The sequence below is a fragment of the Xenopus laevis genome, chromosome 8L, assembly GCF_017654675.1.
Source record: "Xenopus laevis strain J_2021 chromosome 8L, Xenopus_laevis_v10.1, whole genome shotgun sequence".
Lineage (NCBI taxonomy): Eukaryota > Metazoa > Chordata > Amphibia > Anura > Pipidae > Xenopus > Xenopus laevis.
The window spans coordinates 59,440,255-59,461,595 of record NC_054385.1 but is presented as its reverse complement, the minus strand read 5'-3'; the positions used below and the strand labels follow the sequence as shown (position 1 = coordinate 59,461,595).

Sequence of the window (21,341 nt, the reverse complement as noted above, 5' to 3'; positions counted from 1 at the left end):
TGCAAATTAGTGATGGGAAGGGGAAAACATTTTTACGTCCTTGTTTTGTGACAAAGTCACGCAATCTACCTTCCTGGTCCTAATTTGCATATGCAAATTTGGATTCAGTTCAGCCGAGCAGAAGGATTCTGCGAATCCGAATCCTGCTTAAAAAGGCAGAATTCCTAACTGAATCGTGGATTCGTGCATCCCTAACTGATACAATAAATAGAAACCAGAGTCTCTCATCATATATACATTTAAGGCATGCTATCATCTGTATATCTGAAAACCATGAACTATCTAACCTTAAATGTCAATAGTTTCTGTAATGATAACTGCAGGGACAAATTATGATTTCAGTTAAAAGTCATCTAAAAATAGACGAGTGGCGTGTTTCTTCTGCCAGAGACATTTAATTCTCTTCATTGTTGATAAAAGATGATGCAAGCTATTTTTAGCTGTACTCCATTTAATTGACTTCACATTGAATGTTCTCTGATGAATGTACAGTAGGTATTCGTTATAATTTATTGTGTGCAATATATTTCTGACTTGTAGCTTTGACTTTCAGAATTGCTATGTCTTCTATCTTTGTATATTTATGTCAGCTAATTAAAACATTCTGGACATGATGTTGTTTCCAAACGTCTGAATGAAAAGGCTGTTCACCAAAAAAGTGTGTTGCATGGTGATTTTGGCAGAGAACATGTCAGAAAAATGGATCTCATATTCAGTTAGTTATAATCTATAAATGATACAAAGTGATACTATGGTAGTTTATATTAGATCTGCAGCTAGCAGGGGAGGCTAGGATATATTAAAGGGGTGATTTGTCTCCATCAACGGAATTATTTGCCTTCCTCTTCTGCATATTTCCAGCTTTCAAAATGGGATTCACTGATGCCAGTCTGTGAGGGAGTCACTGATGCCAGTATTACCCTGTTAATGCTCCATTTTCTGTGATCCTTTGCACCTCCCTGGTCCATCTTTTGTGCAGTATAGTTATATTTCCACCTTAAACTAAACTGTGAATTTACTCTCATGAAAATTAGAGAAGGTTCCAAGACAATTCCAAGGTCCTGTTTTAGAGATTAAAGTCACCAATTTGCAACTCCTCAGTTACTGTAATTGCTAACACAGGACCCTGGGATTGTACTCCTCTTGTCTATTTTTTATCTCTGACTTTCGTTTCTTTTAATGATTAGTTACCTGACTAGTACCTACTTTCCACATACAAAATGGAAGCCTGGTTATACTTTTGCCATCAAGGCCCACTGACCACCATAACTAATTTTAAATTTTGGATCCCCATGAGAACTGTAGTCAATATTAAGCTTCGATGTTGATTTTAATTGGTCATGAAATAAAAGACTATTCTTATGAACTTTCTTCAACCTCATGCCCCCATTTCTTGCTCTGGGTGCTTTTCTGCTTTTTACTTTATCACCCACTCTGTAGTTTCTATATTCTGCTTCTGCCCACCTGATTTCCACCAGTAAATCTTTCTACACAACCCCCCACCAAACCTTTCTACTCTAGGCACCTTTTTCCTTTATTTCGCGCCGTATGCAAATTAGCCTTCGCTAGCGTAACTTCGCTTTACATAGCGAATCAACGCTAGCGCAACTTCGCAACCTTACGCTACCCCTGTGCGCAACTTCGGATTTTAGTGAATTTGCGGAGCGCTGGCGAAACTACGCCTGGCGAAATGCGGCAAAGTGCGGCGAAGTTGTGCCGGGCGCAACTTCGCATATTAGTGAATTTGCCCCTAAGTTTGCCCAGGAGCAGTAACTCATAGCAACCAATAAGATGTTAGCATTTGAGAAGGTGACCAAGATTTAACTTTTATAAACAGAAATGATGCAGTTGGCTCATGATAGCACCACTGTATATCGATATATAATAATAAATGTAATGAAAAAAAATAGTAAAGATGAGAAGATTTATACTAACATTTCACCCCAGTCCATGGGTGCATAGTACATAGTAGAACTCAAAAGATTCTGAGTAATTTCCCAAAAAAATAATAACCAATAAGCCTTTGAGTAAGTGCCCCAACAGGCACGAAACGAGTCAGGCCTTTTCCTGTATGTCCCAATAAATGGATTGAACTTTTAATTATATTTAGGTTATTTTGTTTTGGAGAAATTACTCACAATCTTTTGAGTTCTATTAAGATTTAACTTTTATCAGCCTTCCAGTTGGGCGCCCCCTTACTCTGCTTTGGGAACAATTGCCTTATAGCAGTGCTTGCAATCTATGCGTTCACTATTGCTTAAATTAAGTAAATACAAATTCTCAGAACAGAATCAGAAACACAATGTTTGGCCACTAGGGGGTGATATGCACTAATATATATGAATTGTTACTTTTATTATGCTGCTTATATTTAAATGAAACTTACCATGTGAGTTGTAAGCAAATGTAAAAATGTTCAGGATATGTATTTATCACTCAGAAAAAAATGCATAATGTCAAAACAGAATACAGTATTACGCAGAAAGAAGACTGTTGCCACTCAAAAAAAATGCAAAAAACAAGTCCCGATACACTGCTAGACACTACTGTGGTGGTCACTTTAACTGAACTGCATTGTCCTGGACAACAGAAATCATATCTGACATCAATGTTGATCATAGGAAAGAAAGGAAGGGTGAATTTTACTAAACAAACAGAGTACTTGGTGCAGTTATGAACAGCATTTTGATAGACATCTTATCAAGGGTCAAAGTGAAAATTCAAAGTAAAAGAATTCCAATTTCGAACTATTTTTATGTACTTTGACTAGGGAATAGTCCAAATTTGATTTGAATTTGAAAAAAATTTGAAAATTCGGAATTTATGATTTACTGTCTCTTTAAAGATTCGACTTAGACCATACGGCATCTAAAACCTGCTGAATTGCTGTTTTAGCCTATGGGGGACCTCTTAAAACCTACTTGGAGTCAATCAGTGGACTTTGAAAATTCAAAGTTATTTTTTTTTTGTAAAACTTTGAATCGAATTCGATCGAATACGATGCTACTTCGATTCGAACAATTTGAACTAATACAGCCTATTCACCCGCAGAAAAAAAACATAGAAATTTTTAATACGTTTCGCTTGGTCTTTTTTTATTCGAATTTCGAAATTATAGGAGTTAAAAAAAACTCCCATTACTTCGAAATTCGACCCTTGATAAATCTGCCCCCAATAGTAGAGATAAAAAACAAGGGAAAGTTGTGCTCACCACTAATTTTTAAAACCATTATGCGGGGGTGCAATGAGGCTGTGACCACAAAATACATATAGACAAATACAAGATTCCTCTGCACTCAACCCATTATCAATATATTTAAGACAGAGACATTTTGTGCATACTGCTACTGAAAAATGCCTTACCCTTTAAACAAAACAGGGATTGTTTGTCCATATATTGCAATATATTTAAGCTGGCCAACTACGTCAAAGTCATCCCAATAGTAGAGAACCCCTGTAAGGTTTTTACTGAAGCACTTCATAGCATTCTTTTGCTTCACAGTATTTTGAACCAAAAGAATGCATTGAGCCCAATGCCCCTACTTTTTCTTTCAGTAGTTAATATTAACATGAGCTTGTATTGACACTTTTAGGCAGATAGATAATTGATTTTCTGTGTATATTTAATGAATGCTAATGCAGTTCTCAAGCAGAGATTATACCAGAACTTTTTATTGCATCCAAACTCTGCTCATTAGCAACTAGTGGAGGCACCTGGCAAATGTCAGTACATTTGCTTTTAGTTTTATAGTAAAAAACCTGATTTAGTAAAGGATTGTTGTAACATGCCTTTTGTTTTTTTTTAGAGTTTAGGCTGCATTGTACAACATAGATAGCAGGAACCATTTATAGCAATGAAATTGAGAAAGGGGAAGCAATTACCCTTAAATGTGTCTCTACAATAAACCACTTTTATATATTTTTGCATACTCTACAACAAGACTACAAAGCCTAAGGGTGATGACTTTCCTATATATATTCACCGTTTATTGGTATGAGGCTTGAGTATGCAAATTCTAGGAACCCAAGATCAGCTCTTTAATTTTCTTCAGTATCCCCCTACTAGAATCGATTGTTGTCTCCTGCGTTTTCAGTTTGATATTTATCTCATAGGTTGCAACTTTTATATATACAGTATACAGTAAATAGTAACCCAGACATCTTTTATTTTAATGCACAAATATCGATATGTCCAATGTCAAACAATGATATGAAGAATGAAAGTACAGCTTTATATACAGATCAGTACAACAGAAACACACAGACAGTCAAAAATGTGGAAAAGGTCCACAGGGATAGTGAACACAACCCACACTTTGTAAAACTACTGGACACTATGATTTATATACAGCTCAGGTCTTGCTGTCAGTTCATTCAGAGAAAGTTCAGCTGGAGATCTAGTCAGTTCAATCTAGGCAGTGTACTGCTGTTGATTGTACATTGCACAGAAGGCTAACACCTCGCATTCCATCTCCATCACACCCATTCTCTACTAACACCCCATCCCCTAAAACCAGAGGCCACCTTATCAAGCATTTCCACTGCTCATCGACATACATTTCTCTTAATTTTATTACCTGACATAAGTTAGGAACATCAGCAATAACCAGACACATTTACACGCACATTTATATACATATATACGTACATTCCACAAATCTGTTTTTTTTTCTAAAATAAAGTTTTAGCCTATATGAAAACTCTGGTTAATTTAACTGCAAATATTGTCTCTCTAATAGAAAATAATAGAAAATAAAATGTGTATCCTTATATAGATTAAAATGTAACCTGGACTCCATGGAGGGTTCAAGTATTCATCTCCATCGAAATCTGATTGCACTTTTTACTGCCATATTAAGCATAATTGGGGGCTCCATTTCTCTGCTAAAATTTGGCCCACCTCAATCTGTTCCAAGGTGAAGGGAACCACATTGGGGTGACAGTAGACATAATCTATAATTGTAAAGTATTGAAGAATGGCTGCAGAGTGCTCAGGAACAGTGACTATGTCACCATTACTGGTATAAGAGTATGATGTACCATGCTCAGGAACTATATTACTAGTACTCAGAAATGTTACTGTAAAACCAATTGCACATTGGATTGTTGGACTGCTACAATTGTCCCTTTTAACAGGAAAAAAAGTGCAAATATACTATTTTTTTTTCTCTGGATCAACTAGCAGTGTGTATATATATATATATATATATATATATATATATATATATATATATATATATATATATATATACTTAAAAGGTTGAACTTGATGGACGTGTGTCTTTTTTCAACCTAACTTACTACTATTAAATTTTAAACTTCACTGCTTGCCCTGCTTGTGAGAGACACTACAATTTTTGAAGATTACTCACTGTCATATAATCAGTGCAGTTGGAGAGGAGCCCAAACTGTAATACCAATACAATGAGAAAAAACAATAGCAGCTTGCAGAAAGAGCAACCATAATATTATTTCTGCTAGTAGAGAGAGGCCTTGTGACTCTTAGCAACATCATAAATTCTAATAATAATAAAGGAGAGGGAAAGAGATGTGTCTGAGGCACCACAAATAATATCACTACTAAAAGAGGGGGGTAGAGTAGACATCTCTGACACACTGTATTTGTGACACTAACAGTAGGAGGCAGGTAGACACATTTTAAAGAACCAGTAAATCTGTTTCAGAAAGTGAACGTTTTTTACATATAAAGTCTGTATCTTTTGAAAAAGCACCTACAAATTTCTACGCCCTATTTTATATGAGGGAGATTTTCAGTCTCTAATTCTGTAGAGAGGCATACATTGCTTTTTGCACTTTATCTTCCTGTGTAAGAAAAAAGCCCATTTCATTCTCTACAATTTATCTGATATCTGCTATATAAACCTATGGCGTTTCGCCCTTTTCTTCTTGAATGGCTACCCTAGGATTGCCACCTGTCCAGTTTTGAACTGATCAGCCTAATTTTTCAAGTAGCTGTCTGGTTCCAAACTTTCTGCCCAGTTTTCAGCATTCTGAAAAACAGGCAGAAATCCACTAAATTGTTTCTGAGTGGTACAACACCCCTGAAAATAGCTCTGCCCTCTCACATCCACCATGAAAAACAATAGCCCCAGATCACATAAAATGATCTTTTAACTGCTTTTGGAAAGGGCTAGACCAGGGCCACCATCAAGAAGGACAGTTGTCCTGGGCCCTAAGGTTTTTGTGTCTTAGGGGGGCCTGTCTGTGCTGCCCTTACTTGATTAGCCAGGCCCCCCTGCTGTCAGAGTGGTGCAGACTACAGAAGGGAGGGCGGAGCTTACATGTGGCATCATCTTTACTGTAACAACTTTCTCGACTTTTCTTTGGTCACTGAAGTTTAAGTCCCAGAAAAGCTGCATGGGTATTGGATAGGCTGGAGGGGAATTTTCAAACTTCACCCATCCAATCCCTGTGCAGCTGTATTGGGACTTAGACTTCAGTGACCAATCAGCAGAAAGAATATGTAGGCACCTGAGTTCCTGCCCTCCTTCCGAACTGTGCAACTCCCTGAGTGGGGGGCTGGAAATCAAGTAATTAAAAAAACTTTCACCCTGGCCACCAATGTATTTTTTTTAACTTGTGTAATGGGGCCCTGCTACCAATAGTTTTTTTAAAACTTTTGTGGGGGGGGCTGGCCATTAATGTTTTTTTTAACTTGCAGGGGGGCCTGGCCACCAATGGGTCTAGGGCTGACATGGAGGGGGCACAGAAAATTTTAACTTACAGGGCCCCACCCTTTTTGATGGCGGCCCTGGGCTAGATAGTTCAAGCATGGGAAAACCTGATTCTATAACTGCAAAAGGGAGAGTCTGGATAAGATTTAGCATACACAGTGCTGCCCCTGGGGATACAGTCCCTAATAAAGGGATATCTATAACCACTGTAAGGGGGGTATTTACAAAAACTCAAATTTATTTTTTTATTAATACAAAGTCCACCTAACTCCCATCCACGAATTGAACTCATTTATAAAATAATCAGCTCAAAGAAATCAGTGTGGGAAAAGTCTCGATAAAAATCGTACATAAATTCGAATGGTAGAACTTTTTCAAATTTGATGCTTGAATTATAGCTACAAATATGCTAGAAGTTAATGCTAATTATCATATGCACATTCTGATATTACAGGACAACTTGCACCTTAATATATATATTTTGGCCCCAACAGACTCTATCACACGAGGTTTCCAAACAATAAACAATTGTTATTTCCTTTTGATTATATCTGTATGCGCAGCACATATTGTCTTACTTATATACAAAATTTCTTTGCCACTGAAAATGATCTTTGCTTTCTCCTCCAACATTAAAAAAAGGATTTTATTTCCAGTCCCTGTGCATATTCACTTATGCACACACACGGTCTACAGTATTTAGAGAGTGGGAATAGTGAGCGCATGTGCAAAAAATGCATTGACGGTCACTCGATATCTGTCAGAGGTCAAATCCCATAGCTGGTTATTAATTTGGTATTATTGTGTATTTCGTCTAAACCACATGTGGGCATTGTTCTCCTGTGGATTCATATTGCCGGAGACCACTTTAAGTTTTTATCCCAGAAAGTGATCAATTGCAATGTATGTTTTTCATTTTCTGTCTCTGTGAGTAAACAGTTGACAAGAACAAAACATCTTTTTCACATTTTCCAGCCCCGAGGAAAGAAGAACATCCATTTTCATTCTGCCTGGCTGGAAATCAAGGGAGTCTCCACCAAAATCACAGAGCAAATCTCTTCTTTGACAGGTTTACTCGAGACATTCACTTTTCCATACTTTATCCATTGCTGTGGGGATTAAAAGAGAAAAAATCAATTACTTTTAGGTTATTAAAATCTATGCTCAGATGTAAACACTTTCCCATGTGTTGCATACTTGTAAGGGCTAAGGGAAATGGCACAACTAGTATTCGCTATGCCAGGAGGAAAAAGGCAGATCTCCTCCCGTCTTCCTCGTTTTATGTATTCACTGGGATCAACCTGTCACACGCAGGATGGATTACAGATTGGAAACATTAAAGTGTGCAGTTTTATGATGAAATCCACCCCATGTGTGCTGGCAGCTCGATCCTGTCATGGGAAAATGAGAAACAAGGCAACAAAATCCTCTGACTTCTTCAACAGATAATGTTCTACTATATCTTGACATCTCTAAGAACAACATATAGTAAACTAGTTTGTTATAATTAGATGCCATTTTACTGAACCATAATGCTCCAGGAATGATTTTGCAACAACATCAGATAGAAGTTATTTCTTTCCTTTCTCAAGCAGAAAAATCACTGGATTTACTCATTTAGTATTTTTATTTTGGGGTCAAGCCCTCTTACACTCTAATAAATCCTACTCCTTTGTGCATATTTAAATTTGATAAATACAATAAAGCAAGCTCTTCCTAGCCAACACATAAGGAAGATCACATGACACTAGTGGAGGAGAGATCTATGAATAAAACACCAGACAAACCGTATTACACAAAGTATACAAAGACTTTAGCTGAAGAATGATTATACGCATCCTTATAACAAATGCAGTATTTTGCTTGCCATGGCTACTAAGAGCAACATAGGCATAGCAGAGAATACTTTTTACTGATGGAATTCTCCAATTCAGCATTTGATTAATTTGCCTCTGTGTTTTGTTTTATTTGCACTTCAAATTGCTGTTGGTTCCACATGTGCATGTATCTGTATGCAGCAGTTTCTTTGGGGGCGATATAGTGATGTGAGGCTACATAAGTCATGGTATATAAGAGTAAAAGGTTACTTTGCCACAGTTTAACAGAGGAGAACTCTAAAATCCTATACAAGTGAATACCTATCAAAACATGGGATTATATAAATGCCACTGTTATTTTTTACACAGTGATAATTTGTTGCTTGGGTAAATTCTCCATTTGAGGTTCTGGCACTTAAGGGTTAAAGAGCCTAAATTAGCGTTACCGATCTTTCCTGCAGGAAGTGGTTAAGATATTAACTGTGCAGACAGGAAGTTTGAATAGAGCTGGCAGCATGTTAACTTTGCAAGATTAACATGATATAAAACAGTTTTCTATAGAAGCCACAAGTCAGTTGTCGCTCTGCCGTAATCTTCACATATTTATCCAGATGTTCCTATGTCCCCGTTTCACATTTATCCCATCAAAAAGCAAACCTATAAGAAGGGCTTACTGTTCATTTAAACATAAATGTTAAACAAGTAGAAAATAGGTGGAGCTGCCATACTTATGCTGCTTTGGGATGATTAGCATTATCCAGAGACCAAAAGAAATATTGCACCAAAGAAATGGCTTTGCAAAACTGCTTCTGAAAACCTCTTTGCCAAGTGAGGTTAGTGTGACAACACACAGTCCAGGACAGCCTTATTCAATGAGTTTATTGGCAGTTTGATTTTAACACAGACATACTGCTAGGACCGTTTGTTCATGAAATAATAAATGTCTTAAATAATCTAGTAAAAAGTGCATAAGCAGACATGATTTTTACTGTATTGAATCCTCCTTAATATCTGGGTTTTGTTCTTTAAAAATCCTTTATTATACTTGTAAAGAGGTGAAGTGATATATATATATATATATATATATATATATATATATATATATATATATATATATATATATATATATAGTTAAATACCATATCCACTTTAAGCAGGAGGTGGCAGTGACCCTTGTGGTTGGTCCTTGGTTAAGTTACCATGAAAGTGAAAGGTCCAAAGGGGCGGTCCAACTCCCTTATAAAGCTTATATTAGGTGTTGATATAAAGGTAGGGCCTCTTTGGCTTAAAAAGCATTCACATGTGCATCTGACAGTGCTAATTACTGTTAGGGTAGAATTTATAGGCCTGTAAGTATGAGCAGATGTGGCTCCAATAAGGAACATAGTGAAATAGTGACCTGTAATGAAGGGCTACAGTAAATAGAGCTCGGGCTAATCTGAGGAGTGCTAAAAAGCCACAGGACTGCAATGATGAACAGAGATAGGAGAAGATGCTGTGAAGAGTATAGAGAGATTACAGTGTGACTGGAGTTTAAAGAGATACTGACATCAGAAAATAACCTTTTTTATCATCTATCATAACATTGTCTTTGAATGCTATTTATAATTTTGCCATAAAAGTATTTGCCTGATGATTTTACATTACATTTCTTACTAGCCTGTTCCTCTCAGGCCCGGATTTGTGGCGAGGCCACATAGGCCCGGGCCTAGGGCGGCAAAAAATAGGGGCGGCATGCCGCCCAGCCGCATTGTGTGTGCGTCCCCATTCAATGACTCCAGCTGCGCCGGCGCTTTTTCGCCGGCGCGCTGGGAAGGGGAAGTGTAGGTGGGCGCTAGGACCGCGCGGCCGCCTGGTCGGACCACGCGGCCTAGGGGCGGCCGGGAAACAAATCTGGCGCTGGTTCCTCTATGAGGGGGCAGCCATATTTATGCAACACCAGTCCGTCAGCATTAGAAACTCTAACTCACGGGTTAAGAATGGACAGTCATGTTGGCAAAACAGTCAGGATTAGGAACTTCAAGTGACAATTAGTGACAAAAGCAGAACTGTCCGCAAAAAAGAATAAATAGGACCTATAGGTAACATTTGATGTAGATTAATACTTTGAAAAGAAGATTCTTAGTGTCAGTATCACTTTAAGGAGGTTTATGGAAAATCTCTAAAGTTGGGAAGGCTGAATCTGTGGAACTCCAGCTGTTGCTCACTGCTGTGCTAGTATAATGTTCTGTAGGACCACTTAACATTCGGACAATTAAGCAATCAAGCAAGGCAGAAATCTGCACAACCATCATAATAAACAGTCATTCAAGAGCTGATGAGCAATGAAAAAGCAACAGTGCTATACAGAGCCTGACCACAGTACACAACTGACAATTGCCATGAAAGAAATAAAAAAGGTTTCTTGCCCGTTCTATGATAAACAGATAGATTCCTACATCTGTTAACAAATTAGTTTCCTATACATTGTCAGATTGGGTGAGGTGAGGCCCACCACTTGGCCTCTTCTGGCACACTGTGCTCCCCACTCTATGATAATTGCCACTGCCACCAGCTCACTTGTTCCTGACACAATTATCACTGACACATTCCTTGGTTGCTATGTTTGGTTCTTATGAGGCAGATATTAGATTATGAGCACACAGAATATCCCCCTGCATAATGGACCCTGTTTACCTCTAAGGCAAAACAGTCACAAGCATTTTGGTTTTATACATACTTCCAATCCTGCTTCATACTGTATGTTCCTACAGGCCCGGACTGGCAATCTATGGGTTCTGGCAAATGCCAGAGGGGCTGCTGTAAGTTGCCATAGACAGGCACTAATTAGTGGGCTGGTGAGGTGCTGTTTGGGCCTCTGTGTAGCTGAAATGCCAGGGCCTATTTTGAATCTCAGTCCAGGCCTGTGTTCCATTATACATTTTTGCATGCTTATGGGGTGTTTTCCTTCATGTATTTTACACTTGAAAGTGAACTATTTTTTAGTTTCAGCAGTGTAAATTCATCTGTGAAAATGAACTGAAAAACAGGACAAAGTTCCCAGAGAATTACTGACACTCATTATTACCATCGTTAAAGCGAAGTGTTTAGACTTAGTTTCATTTATTTACCTTTGTTTAATTAAAGGCAAAGAAACATCAAACTGAAATGTGTGAAAGTAAGAGTGTAACTTTAAATACTTTAAAAGGTGCAAACAATAGAGGGATTTCCTATTTCAAAGGATCATAACATAAACAACAGGCTTATGATCCTTTATTTTGATACTGCCACCAATCTAAATGGGCATGCCTACAATACCTTAAGGTAGTTACAATGTCTGCCCCTGCCCAGTACAAGTAAAAATCTTTAAAGGAGAAGGAAAGGTTAAAACTAAATAAGCCTTATCAGAAAGGTCCATCTAAATATACCTGTAAACCCCCAAAGTAGTGCTGCAAAAGAAACACTGCATTTCTTTCCTTCTATTGTGTACACATGGGCTTCTGTATCAGACTTCCTGCCTTCAGCTTAAACCTCATTGCCCTGGGCAAGAGCATTCTCAGTTTGCTCCTCTTCCCCCCCCCCCTTCTCTACTGTAATCTGAGCCCAGAGCAGGGAGATACTCAGGCAGGAAGTGATGTCACACCACATTAATACTGCAGCTCCTTTCCTAAACAAACAGAGTTTCTAGAGCTTTTTACTCAGGTATGGTAAAACATTCTACAGAATAAATATAGCATTCTAGCTTGCACTATTGCAGCTAATCTATTGGCAATAAAATGCCTCCGTAGCTTTCCTTCTCCTTTAATTGGCACTACTAGTTTCCTAGTTACAAGAGACAGCTTGGCAGCTACTGTACTGTATGTTTCCAAATACACGTGTCATGCATTTAACTGCGCCTTTGTTTTTTACATCCTTCCAGTGCTTCCAAGAAATTACTCAATAGCCAAGAGTATTCTTGTAGCAGAGTATTTAAAGGGCAAATGAAGCCCCTATAAAAGTGATTCTCTTGACTGACTGAAGTATGCAACAGCTTTTTCTTTTGTGTACCTCTTTTTTGGCAACATCTGTGTGACCCTTTATATACACTATTTTACACAATACTGTTGATAAGAAGAGAAGTGAAAGACTTACTTGCAATGAAAGACTTACTTGCAATTCACTTGGGTCAGCAAAACTCTTTTTAAATACTTTCCCAGGGTCAGGAATTGGAGGAAAGACAGTGTTTTGTAATCTGCAGGACATAAGGAGGGTTTCAGAAATGCACATTATGATAAATAAAAAATCATAATGTACATACCCGTTTGCACTAAATTAACACTACCACTTTTTAAAGCGATACTGACACCTTCATATAAAAATCAGAGGAACGCGTCAGTATCAAGCAAATGCTGCATCCGTAATCGTTCCCCTCAAAGTCCCCCCGCAAAGCCGCCTCCATCCCCCGCAAACCTGCATTCACCTGACCCTCCGACACTGCTAAAAGACCAGTGAGCCATTTCAGTGACGATGGGCTGGGCCCAGTGCGATCCTTCCATAGACTGATTACATATGAAAAGAGGAATTCAGCCTTTGGAAGGATCGCGCCAACCCCAACCCAGCATCACTGAAGCAAACCAGAAGATCAGTTAGTAGTGTCAGCAGGTTGGCAGCACACACGTTCGCGGGGGGCTTTTCGGGGAATGATTACGGGTGCAGCATTTACTTTATACTGACACGTTCCTATGATTTTTATAGGAATGTGTCAGTATCGCTTTAATGTGTAAGCAATATTTTATAGAACGTCATATAAAGCAAGCCACTGAAAGGTCTCAAGGAAGACGCAAAGGTTGGAATAGTAAATAAACTGTTTCTTTCCACCATATTTTAAAGTCCTGGGAGTGCCTTGCTTTATATGATATAGGCATATTCTCCAATAAGAGAGTGCAGCTATTTTTCCATAAATAAATATATATATATATATACACACCTTTCTCAAGACATCCCAAACCAGTATGTGTTCATTTCTCTTGGATGCACCTGGGCCATTTTCCCCAATATTGGAAGTGCATTACAATCACCTGCTTGTTTGTTTTATATATATATATATATATATTATACTGCACTCAACAGGGTCAGTTAGAGTTTATTAATATTTTTAATACAATTTGAATAGACAAGCAAAATAAATATTACTTGTTTTTTTAATGGTATGAAAACTTTTTCCTACATTTTTTGTGAAATGTAAAATATCTGCTGCACAGTTTTGTTCTTACCTTTTCATGTAAATGAGGGTGATAATTGTTATAATTGATATTAAAATTGGAATAAAGATCAACAAATAATAAAATCTGGTGTTACTATCCTCAGTACCTGTAATGCAAAAAGAAATGTGAAAGTTAAAAGATAAAATGAAAATATTTCGGTTCACCAGTGATTAAAGGGAAGAAACAAAAAAAAAAATATATACATATATATATATATTTGTTTCTAATTTGCTGTCTCATATGATCCGGTAAAACCTATATATATTCTAACAGAGAAGGGCTTTGCTCAAAAACTCTCTAATAAAGAGAAGAAACCTTATTCTTTACCTAGGGGCTGATTCACTAAGGGTCGAATATCGAGGGTTAATTAACCCTCGATATTCAACTGGGAATTGAAATCCTTCGACTTCGAATATCGGAGTCGAAGGATTTAGCGCAGATAGTACGATCGTATGATCGAAGGATTATTCCTTCGATCGAACGATAAAATCCTTCGAACCGAACGATTCGAAGGATTTAAATCCAACGATCGAAGGAATATTCTTCGATCAAAAAAAGTTAGGCAAGCCTATGGGGACCTTCCCCATAGGCTAACATTGACTTCGGTAGCTTTTAGATGCCGAACTAGGGGGTCGAAGTTTTTTTTAAAGAGACAGTACTTCGACTACGACTTCGATAGTCGTAGTCAAAGGTCGAAGTAGCCCATTCGATGGTCGAAGTAGCCCAAAAAAAACTTCGAAATTTGAAGTTTATTAACTTTGAATCCTTCACTCGAAGTAAGTGAATCGGACCCCTAGTTTCTAAGGGGCAGATTTTTCAATTTGAAATTCAAATTTTTGAGTTTTTTTTATGGTCAAAACTGGCAAATTCGACTAGGGAGTTATTCAAATTCAATTTAAGTTTTTTAAAAAAAATTGGAATCCGATTTTGGAGATTTATCATACTCTGGCTCTTTCAGAACACAACTTCAACTATTTGCCATCTTAAAATTTCTATTTAAGTCAATGGGATCATCAATTCTTTACAGGTTTCCTGACATTCGAGTTATTTTCAGAGATAAAACTTGAATCAAGTTTTTTTTAGGGTCGATCCTATTCACCCAAGTTTAAAAAATCTGATTTTAATAATAAATTTTGATTGGTCGAATTTCGAGTTCATGTGAGTTCGTGAGGTTCAGAAAACTCACATGAATTCGAAATTTGATCCTTGATAAATCTGCCCCTAAAAGTGCTAAACAATGTATTGACCATGCAAGGTATTTGCAACAAAAGGAAGCTTTGCACTGGGTCTTGCCATGCTAAGTGGAGCAAGTACCATGGGTACACCAGGACTAGAGCTAGAAGAACAGATACAGATATCACAGCAACAGATATTGCAGTGGTCAGTGAGTAAGTGACATTAATGGTTAGGGTCAAAAAGCTCTTCATTGGAACAATAGGAAGGCAGCCATACATAAAATGGCTAAGCTGAAAGGGCTATGTGGTTGGCTTGTGTATGGCCACGTTTCGGCTTGTCTCTTAGTGATCCCAAGAGAGAAAGCTCCCTAAGGTTTAATGGGCTTACACTTATTCCTGCACTGTTGAATTTGAAAAACCTTTGAGTACTGTGTTTATTCCATATCCTTAATTCTACTAAAAATCATTATAAACATTAAATAAACCCAATAGGATTGTTTTGCCACCAATATAGATTTAAACAGCTTAGTTACCCTCAGATGCAAGGTACTGTTTTATTATTACAGAAAAAAGGAAATAATTTAAAAAAATTGAATTGTTTGATTTATATGGGAGATGGCCTTCTTCTATTGAGGATCTGTTTTCCAGATACTTGTGGTGTATGTATGTGTATATATATATATATATATATATATATATATATATATATATATATATATATATATATATATATATATATATATATTCACTTTATTTCTCATGGTAGTTGAGTTTTATAATACTATCTACTCTAATAGAATTTTTTTATTGTTTCAGTATATGGTAATATATTTTAAAAGAAAATATATTACAATATTTTCAACTGTATTTATTTGTATTTTAATGGAGACTTATTTCTTTTATTCTTCTGATAAAGAATACATTTTATTTTATGTATATTTCAATTTACTTTTCTTTAGCTTGGTCCTGAGTGTTACCAACTGAAATTAAATGAGATTATACCACATTCTCTACCTGAATAAGTTTGGTGGAATCCAGAAATTTGATGAAGACTTCCCTATTTCTATCTTGTAACTTACCATCAGCCCTGTAAGTAGCTCTATCAAGTTTTTATAATTTTATTTTTATGTGTCTATATACTGTATGCCGTGTACCACCAGTCAACTTTGGATACTGTGGCTGGAGAGTAATTTTGATATTCATGTATGATATGATTGACACTGGTGAGATGTTTTCTCAACTGATTCTAGTTGATACAAAGTTAATACAATCGCTAAAGTGGAGACAATTCAATCCATTGTACCTTTAATGTCATGTACTTGACTCCATTCACTCCAATGTACACTTGAAGAGATTGTAGACGATGGTTTGACTCGAACTTTAACTGTGTAGGTTAGTTCTGGTATAAAAATATATTCTCTGGTAAAGGTGCAGTGGTGTGCCTGTGAAAACAAATACATTTCATTTAAGTCACTCATGCTGAAAGGCTATTACCAATACCCTCCTTTTGTGTGTGGGGGGGAGGGGAGACATCATCTGTTTTCAAACATCTTCTAGGTTATAAGATAGATGAAGGTTATTTATGTCCGACACTTTGTATATGGATACAGAAAATATTTTACTGTTTTATTGTGCTTATTCATCATACAGTAACAGTACAATTATGTAGCTCTGAAAATACTCTCTGGATAAAGATGACTAGTTGCTACTGGGTACAGGGTTGGACTGGGGGGTTACTACTTCGGGCCCCCCCGTGTGGTGAAGACACAGATAGTTCAGGCACCCCCCCCCTGGCCCAGACACAACCCCCCTGGGTCCCCTGCTCCTACTTTTTTTCTGATCGCAACCGGGGGCCGGGAAGGAGGCGGAATAACAGTGGGTCTGGGACGGGGGCCCACTGGGTTTTTTCCTGCTGTCCTGGTGACCCTGAGTAAGGCCATGGTGAATATATTATACAGAAACAGCTTCTTTAAATATACCCCCTTTTTGACATGAGTCAGTTGGGCTTATGTAGAAAGGTTGCACAAACAGTATTTGATCCTCCAGAACATAAACATTTATTTTTTTTTTTTTTTACACAGAAATCCCCAATTCCATAGACTGACAGGGACCCATGGTAGTCTGTCTGTGGTGTAGGGACCAGTTAACACCCCCCCACTTACCAAAGGCTCAGATACAGTATATGTTGCATAAAAGTCCCTCTTCAGGATTAAAGGGAACACACCATAAATTTTAGGCCAGAATGGCACAGTGGTGAATCTGCATCTACTGGTTCATCTCCCTTTGGAGGGAGGTTTTCAATTTTGAGCTAATGAATCCGTCTGTTACTTATACTTTTTTTTATACTGTATAGGGGCCTACTAGCAGACCTTATGCTTACCTGTCCTGTACTTGGATGGGTGGAGGAATCACTAGTGCAAAGAGCACCACTATTATCCTCACTATATAAGAGCATATCAAGTTCAATGGTATTTCAGAGTTCACATTGAATTTATTTTTAGATTAAAGCCTGCATGAAGTGCTAGAACAAAATATTGCTATTCTGACGATATCCTCATTCAAAGGCCAATGAAATTATTCTTTTTTGGATCCTGGCACTTCATAGTTGAGTTTCCACCTTTCTAGTGTTTCACCAGGCTAGTCGTTAAACAAAAGCCAAGGCCAGGGCCAGTATGACAAATTAACTCTCTCTCTCCTTATTAGAGTCAAAACAATCCTAGGGTTTCATTTATGGAAAAACAGTAACAAATAAATAATGGAAAGTAATTGAAAAAAGTCTTTATTTCTGGTGAACAATCTAAAAACAACTGAATTAAAAAAAGTGTTTGGCAGGTGAACAACCCCTTTAAAAAACCTGTCGGATCGAGGACTGCATTAGTTATGATCCGGCCTTTGGGCCCTAGGGCCCAGGATCGAATCAGCCCAATATTGCCCACCTGAATGTGGGCATAATGGGGAGAGATCCGCTCATTTGGCGATCTCGGAGCAGATCTCCATATCTATGGCCAGCTTTATATCACTGGTACCTGGTCAATAGCACAAAGTCTTACTTCACCCCTGTGCTACCATTTGCAATGATTTGCTTGTGGGATGTGCCTAACATTATTGTGTATAAGGACAATGATGCACAAGGTAATTCTGCTAGTTTTGTGCTCCACAGTGATTAGGCAAGGGCATGGAACTTCAAATCATACTGGCAATGAATTGATGTGCAAATGAATTTGGTGCGATTTAAAGTATTTGATCATAACCAATGAGTTGCTCCCTGGGAGACAAAATGCTGGATATCTCTAAATTTCCCATAGTCCTAAAAGGCACAACAAAAGTTAAATATTCTTCACTTCTTTCTGATCTTCTCTGTATTTGTTTAATTGTTTAATTGTTCCTGTAAGAATGTCTTACCTTTACTGTTTCAGCTTTACCCTTTGAATTTTCAATTTCAACCTCACTTTCTATGAAAGTACAAGTTGGACTAAAGGATGTGTTCCACTGCACATATATGCTATGGTTGGGTGTTCTTGTTGTGTTGATGATGACTGGAGGACTTAGTTTTACTAATAAAGAAAAAAAACCAAGATTATTGGCTAATAATGGAGAGAAGTTGATGTATCTTTATCAAATTTGTTTAGCCATGAAAAATCATATATGCACTAAGTCTCTATGTCTCAGAGTTGCCCATAGGCCTTGTATGCTGCCTGTTCTGTTTTATGCATCATGTGTTTATAGATTGCAAGGCAGAGGCAGCTTACTTCTCATAAGGTTTAATATTGCTTATTGCTTAGAAATGTCTCTTATATTCCAGTGAAAGTACTTATAGGTCATTCCAATACTCATGTCTGTACATAGTTATTTTATTATATTCCCAGTGTGGTCTGAGTTCACTTTCATTTCCATGTGGATATAAAATTGTGGCTCTATCTATGCAACTAGTTATTGCTGAATGTAATTGCAGTAATCATTTTGATAGGACCTATATATCTGCTGGTACGCTCTCATTCTTGATACTGACTTCACCTCTCTAACATACTGGCATACCAACAAATCCCCTATTTCATGCTTTTATACTTAAAATCATGCATTCACCCAATTTAATCTGTCAAAGGGCCCAAAACTGAAATCACTTAAAATGCAATGTGGCAAATGCCAGATCCGGCCCTTCCGTCATTTACTCACAGAAAGTGGTACCCGATAAAGACAAGCGTGTTTTCCTATATCTACCACATGGGTGACTGTGCTCATTGCACTTCAGGGTTGACTTACAAATGGTACTAAAGAACTATTCGTTTTGAACAGTCTACGAGAAGTTGGAAAATGAAAGCAAAGATCTGATTGGTTGCTGAAGCAACTGCAATTTAGCATCCATGTTTATAAATCAGCCCTAATATGCTCTGCAATGATGCAGGGCCCCCCAGTAGCATAGGGGAAAAGGAAAACACAGTTAAAGGGGCTGGATGTAGGAGTCAACCTCTAATATCTTTAAAACATTTTGTTATCAGTTATATTTAGAAAAAACTTAACTTCCTAAATAATGTTTAAAATGATTTCCTGATAATTATCCTTATAATCTCAAAAGGGAAGTTGATTCACCATTACATATATTTTCATATAAAACAAGGCTGCAGTGAGGGTGTGCCCATATAATTCAATATTTTTTTAAATATACAAGGCAAACTTTTATAGTGTTTTAAAAAGTGCTAATGCTAGTACAGAGTATGCATAAAAAATGTTATATTATCAGACTTGTGACTGTGTCCTTTTCCTGCTATGCAAGTTTTGCTGTAATGAATTTCTAGGACAGTTATAGTAGCTGATGTTATCTAAATTAAAACTCAAATGCTTTAAAGGCAGTCATAACTGGCATGTCATCCAACACTACCTGAAACAGTGATCAAAACACCCATCACTTGCTGTAGATCACCCTTTGTAGTGACATCAATTGGAAGCGCAGTAGGTTGCCACAATTATCTTGATATAATTATTTCACGACCCACTGTCTGCCATGCAGCTTAGGAATCCCCGTGCTAGAAACTGAACGAGTACATTTTATGAGGGGTAACACTTACCTTCTTCTTCAGGTTTAACGCTTGTTATAAAAGGACGAATTGTGTTTGACTTGTCTCTGATGACCATTAGAAAGTGACTCTTGACAGAAAGTGATTTGAAATGGCAACCGAGAGGAATACCATGCTTATAAATATAATGTTGGCAAGGGGTTCCGCTGTTCAATAACTGTTCAAACCTAAAAATAAATGAAGGAAGATGAAGAACTTTTTTTATTGTTGTTCCATCTGAGACATGTAATTAATATTTTCAGTTACCTTATGTCTTTAACATTACTGTACATTTGTATACTTATAACTGACCACCTTATACCAAAACCAGATTTGGGAAAGGATTAAAAGTGAGAATGGAAATAGATTGTGTTAATATCTCATTCTTACCTCCCAATATAAGTATTTTATTGAACTTTTTTACATGGCCATTGGCAGGAATAATGACCGTTGTTGAAGTTTAAATGCTAAAGGTTGACTCGATTTAATAATTTGGGGCACAGATTTTAATGAATGCCACAGTAATGTAAAAAGAAGTGATTATGGCAGTGATATTATCTTTCAAAATATGTGAAGCTGTATTTACTCTATTGTAAGTGCAAAGCACTAAAATTGATGTAAAGCTTAGCAGGCATTGATGCCATCCATATCATTATTACCCCCATACAAGTTCCTAGTACTTGCGAGTATTTGCAGGGATTGCCAAACCATCCTCTAGCCTGCACTGATGAACAGTATATGAGCAGATAAAGGGAACCCTAGCATTAACTTCTTTTCAAATCTTAAATTATCCAGGGCAATTTTCCACTTTTTTCTGGTCTTAATACAGGTATGGGCCCTGTTATTCAGAATGCCCAGGACCTGGGTTTTTCCAGATAACAGATTTTTCAGTAATTTGGATCTTAAAGGATAACTAAACCCCCCCAATAAGAAAAGCTTCCCCCCACATAGTTGATTACCCTGAAAAGTGTCTTAAATACAATACTCATGTATCAGTGCAGAGTAAGTACAGCGGATCTCATGGGAGCCATCCTCTGGATATTCGGCCTTCTTCGGGTCCTTTTCCTTCCCTTTGGCAATTTATGGTACAAGTTGCCACGAACTTGAAGACTGCTCCAACTGCGCATGCGCCAATATGGTGCTCCCTTACAGATGAAGACTGAAGATCCGGAAGATGGTACAGCACTTACTCTGCACCGATACGTGAGCAATGTATTTGTCACACTTCCAGGCATAATGAACTATGCGGGGGGGGGGGTAGGGAGGGGGACTATCTAGGGTAGTAGGTAGGGTTAGTCCGTCTAGTAAAGTAAACTCTCACCCAGATACATCTGTGTTTGATTCACTACTATCTAAATTACAAGTTAGATAAATAAACACA

General features: G+C 37.4%; 1 protein-coding gene across 1 annotated transcript in view; it reads right to left on the bottom strand.

Moving 5' to 3' along the window:
* Window positions 1–6,335: 6,335 nt before the first annotated feature.
* Window positions 6,336–21,341, bottom strand: part of LOC108698479 (interleukin-13 receptor subunit alpha-1) — a 38,041-nt gene continuing 23,035 nt past the window's right edge. The window contains exons 6-11 of the mRNA XM_018229992.2: window positions 19,973–20,148; window positions 18,312–18,463; window positions 16,213–16,351; window positions 13,744–13,840; window positions 12,641–12,722; window positions 6,336–7,804 (exon numbers count right to left, since the gene is read on the bottom strand). Of these exons, the coding sequence (XP_018085481.1) occupies window positions 7,697–7,804; window positions 12,641–12,722; window positions 13,744–13,840; window positions 16,213–16,351; window positions 18,312–18,463; window positions 19,973–20,148 (754 nt within the window). The 3' untranslated portion in view covers window positions 6,336–7,696. The remainder of the gene's footprint in view (window positions 7,805–12,640; window positions 12,723–13,743; window positions 13,841–16,212; window positions 16,352–18,311; window positions 18,464–19,972; window positions 20,149–21,341) is intronic.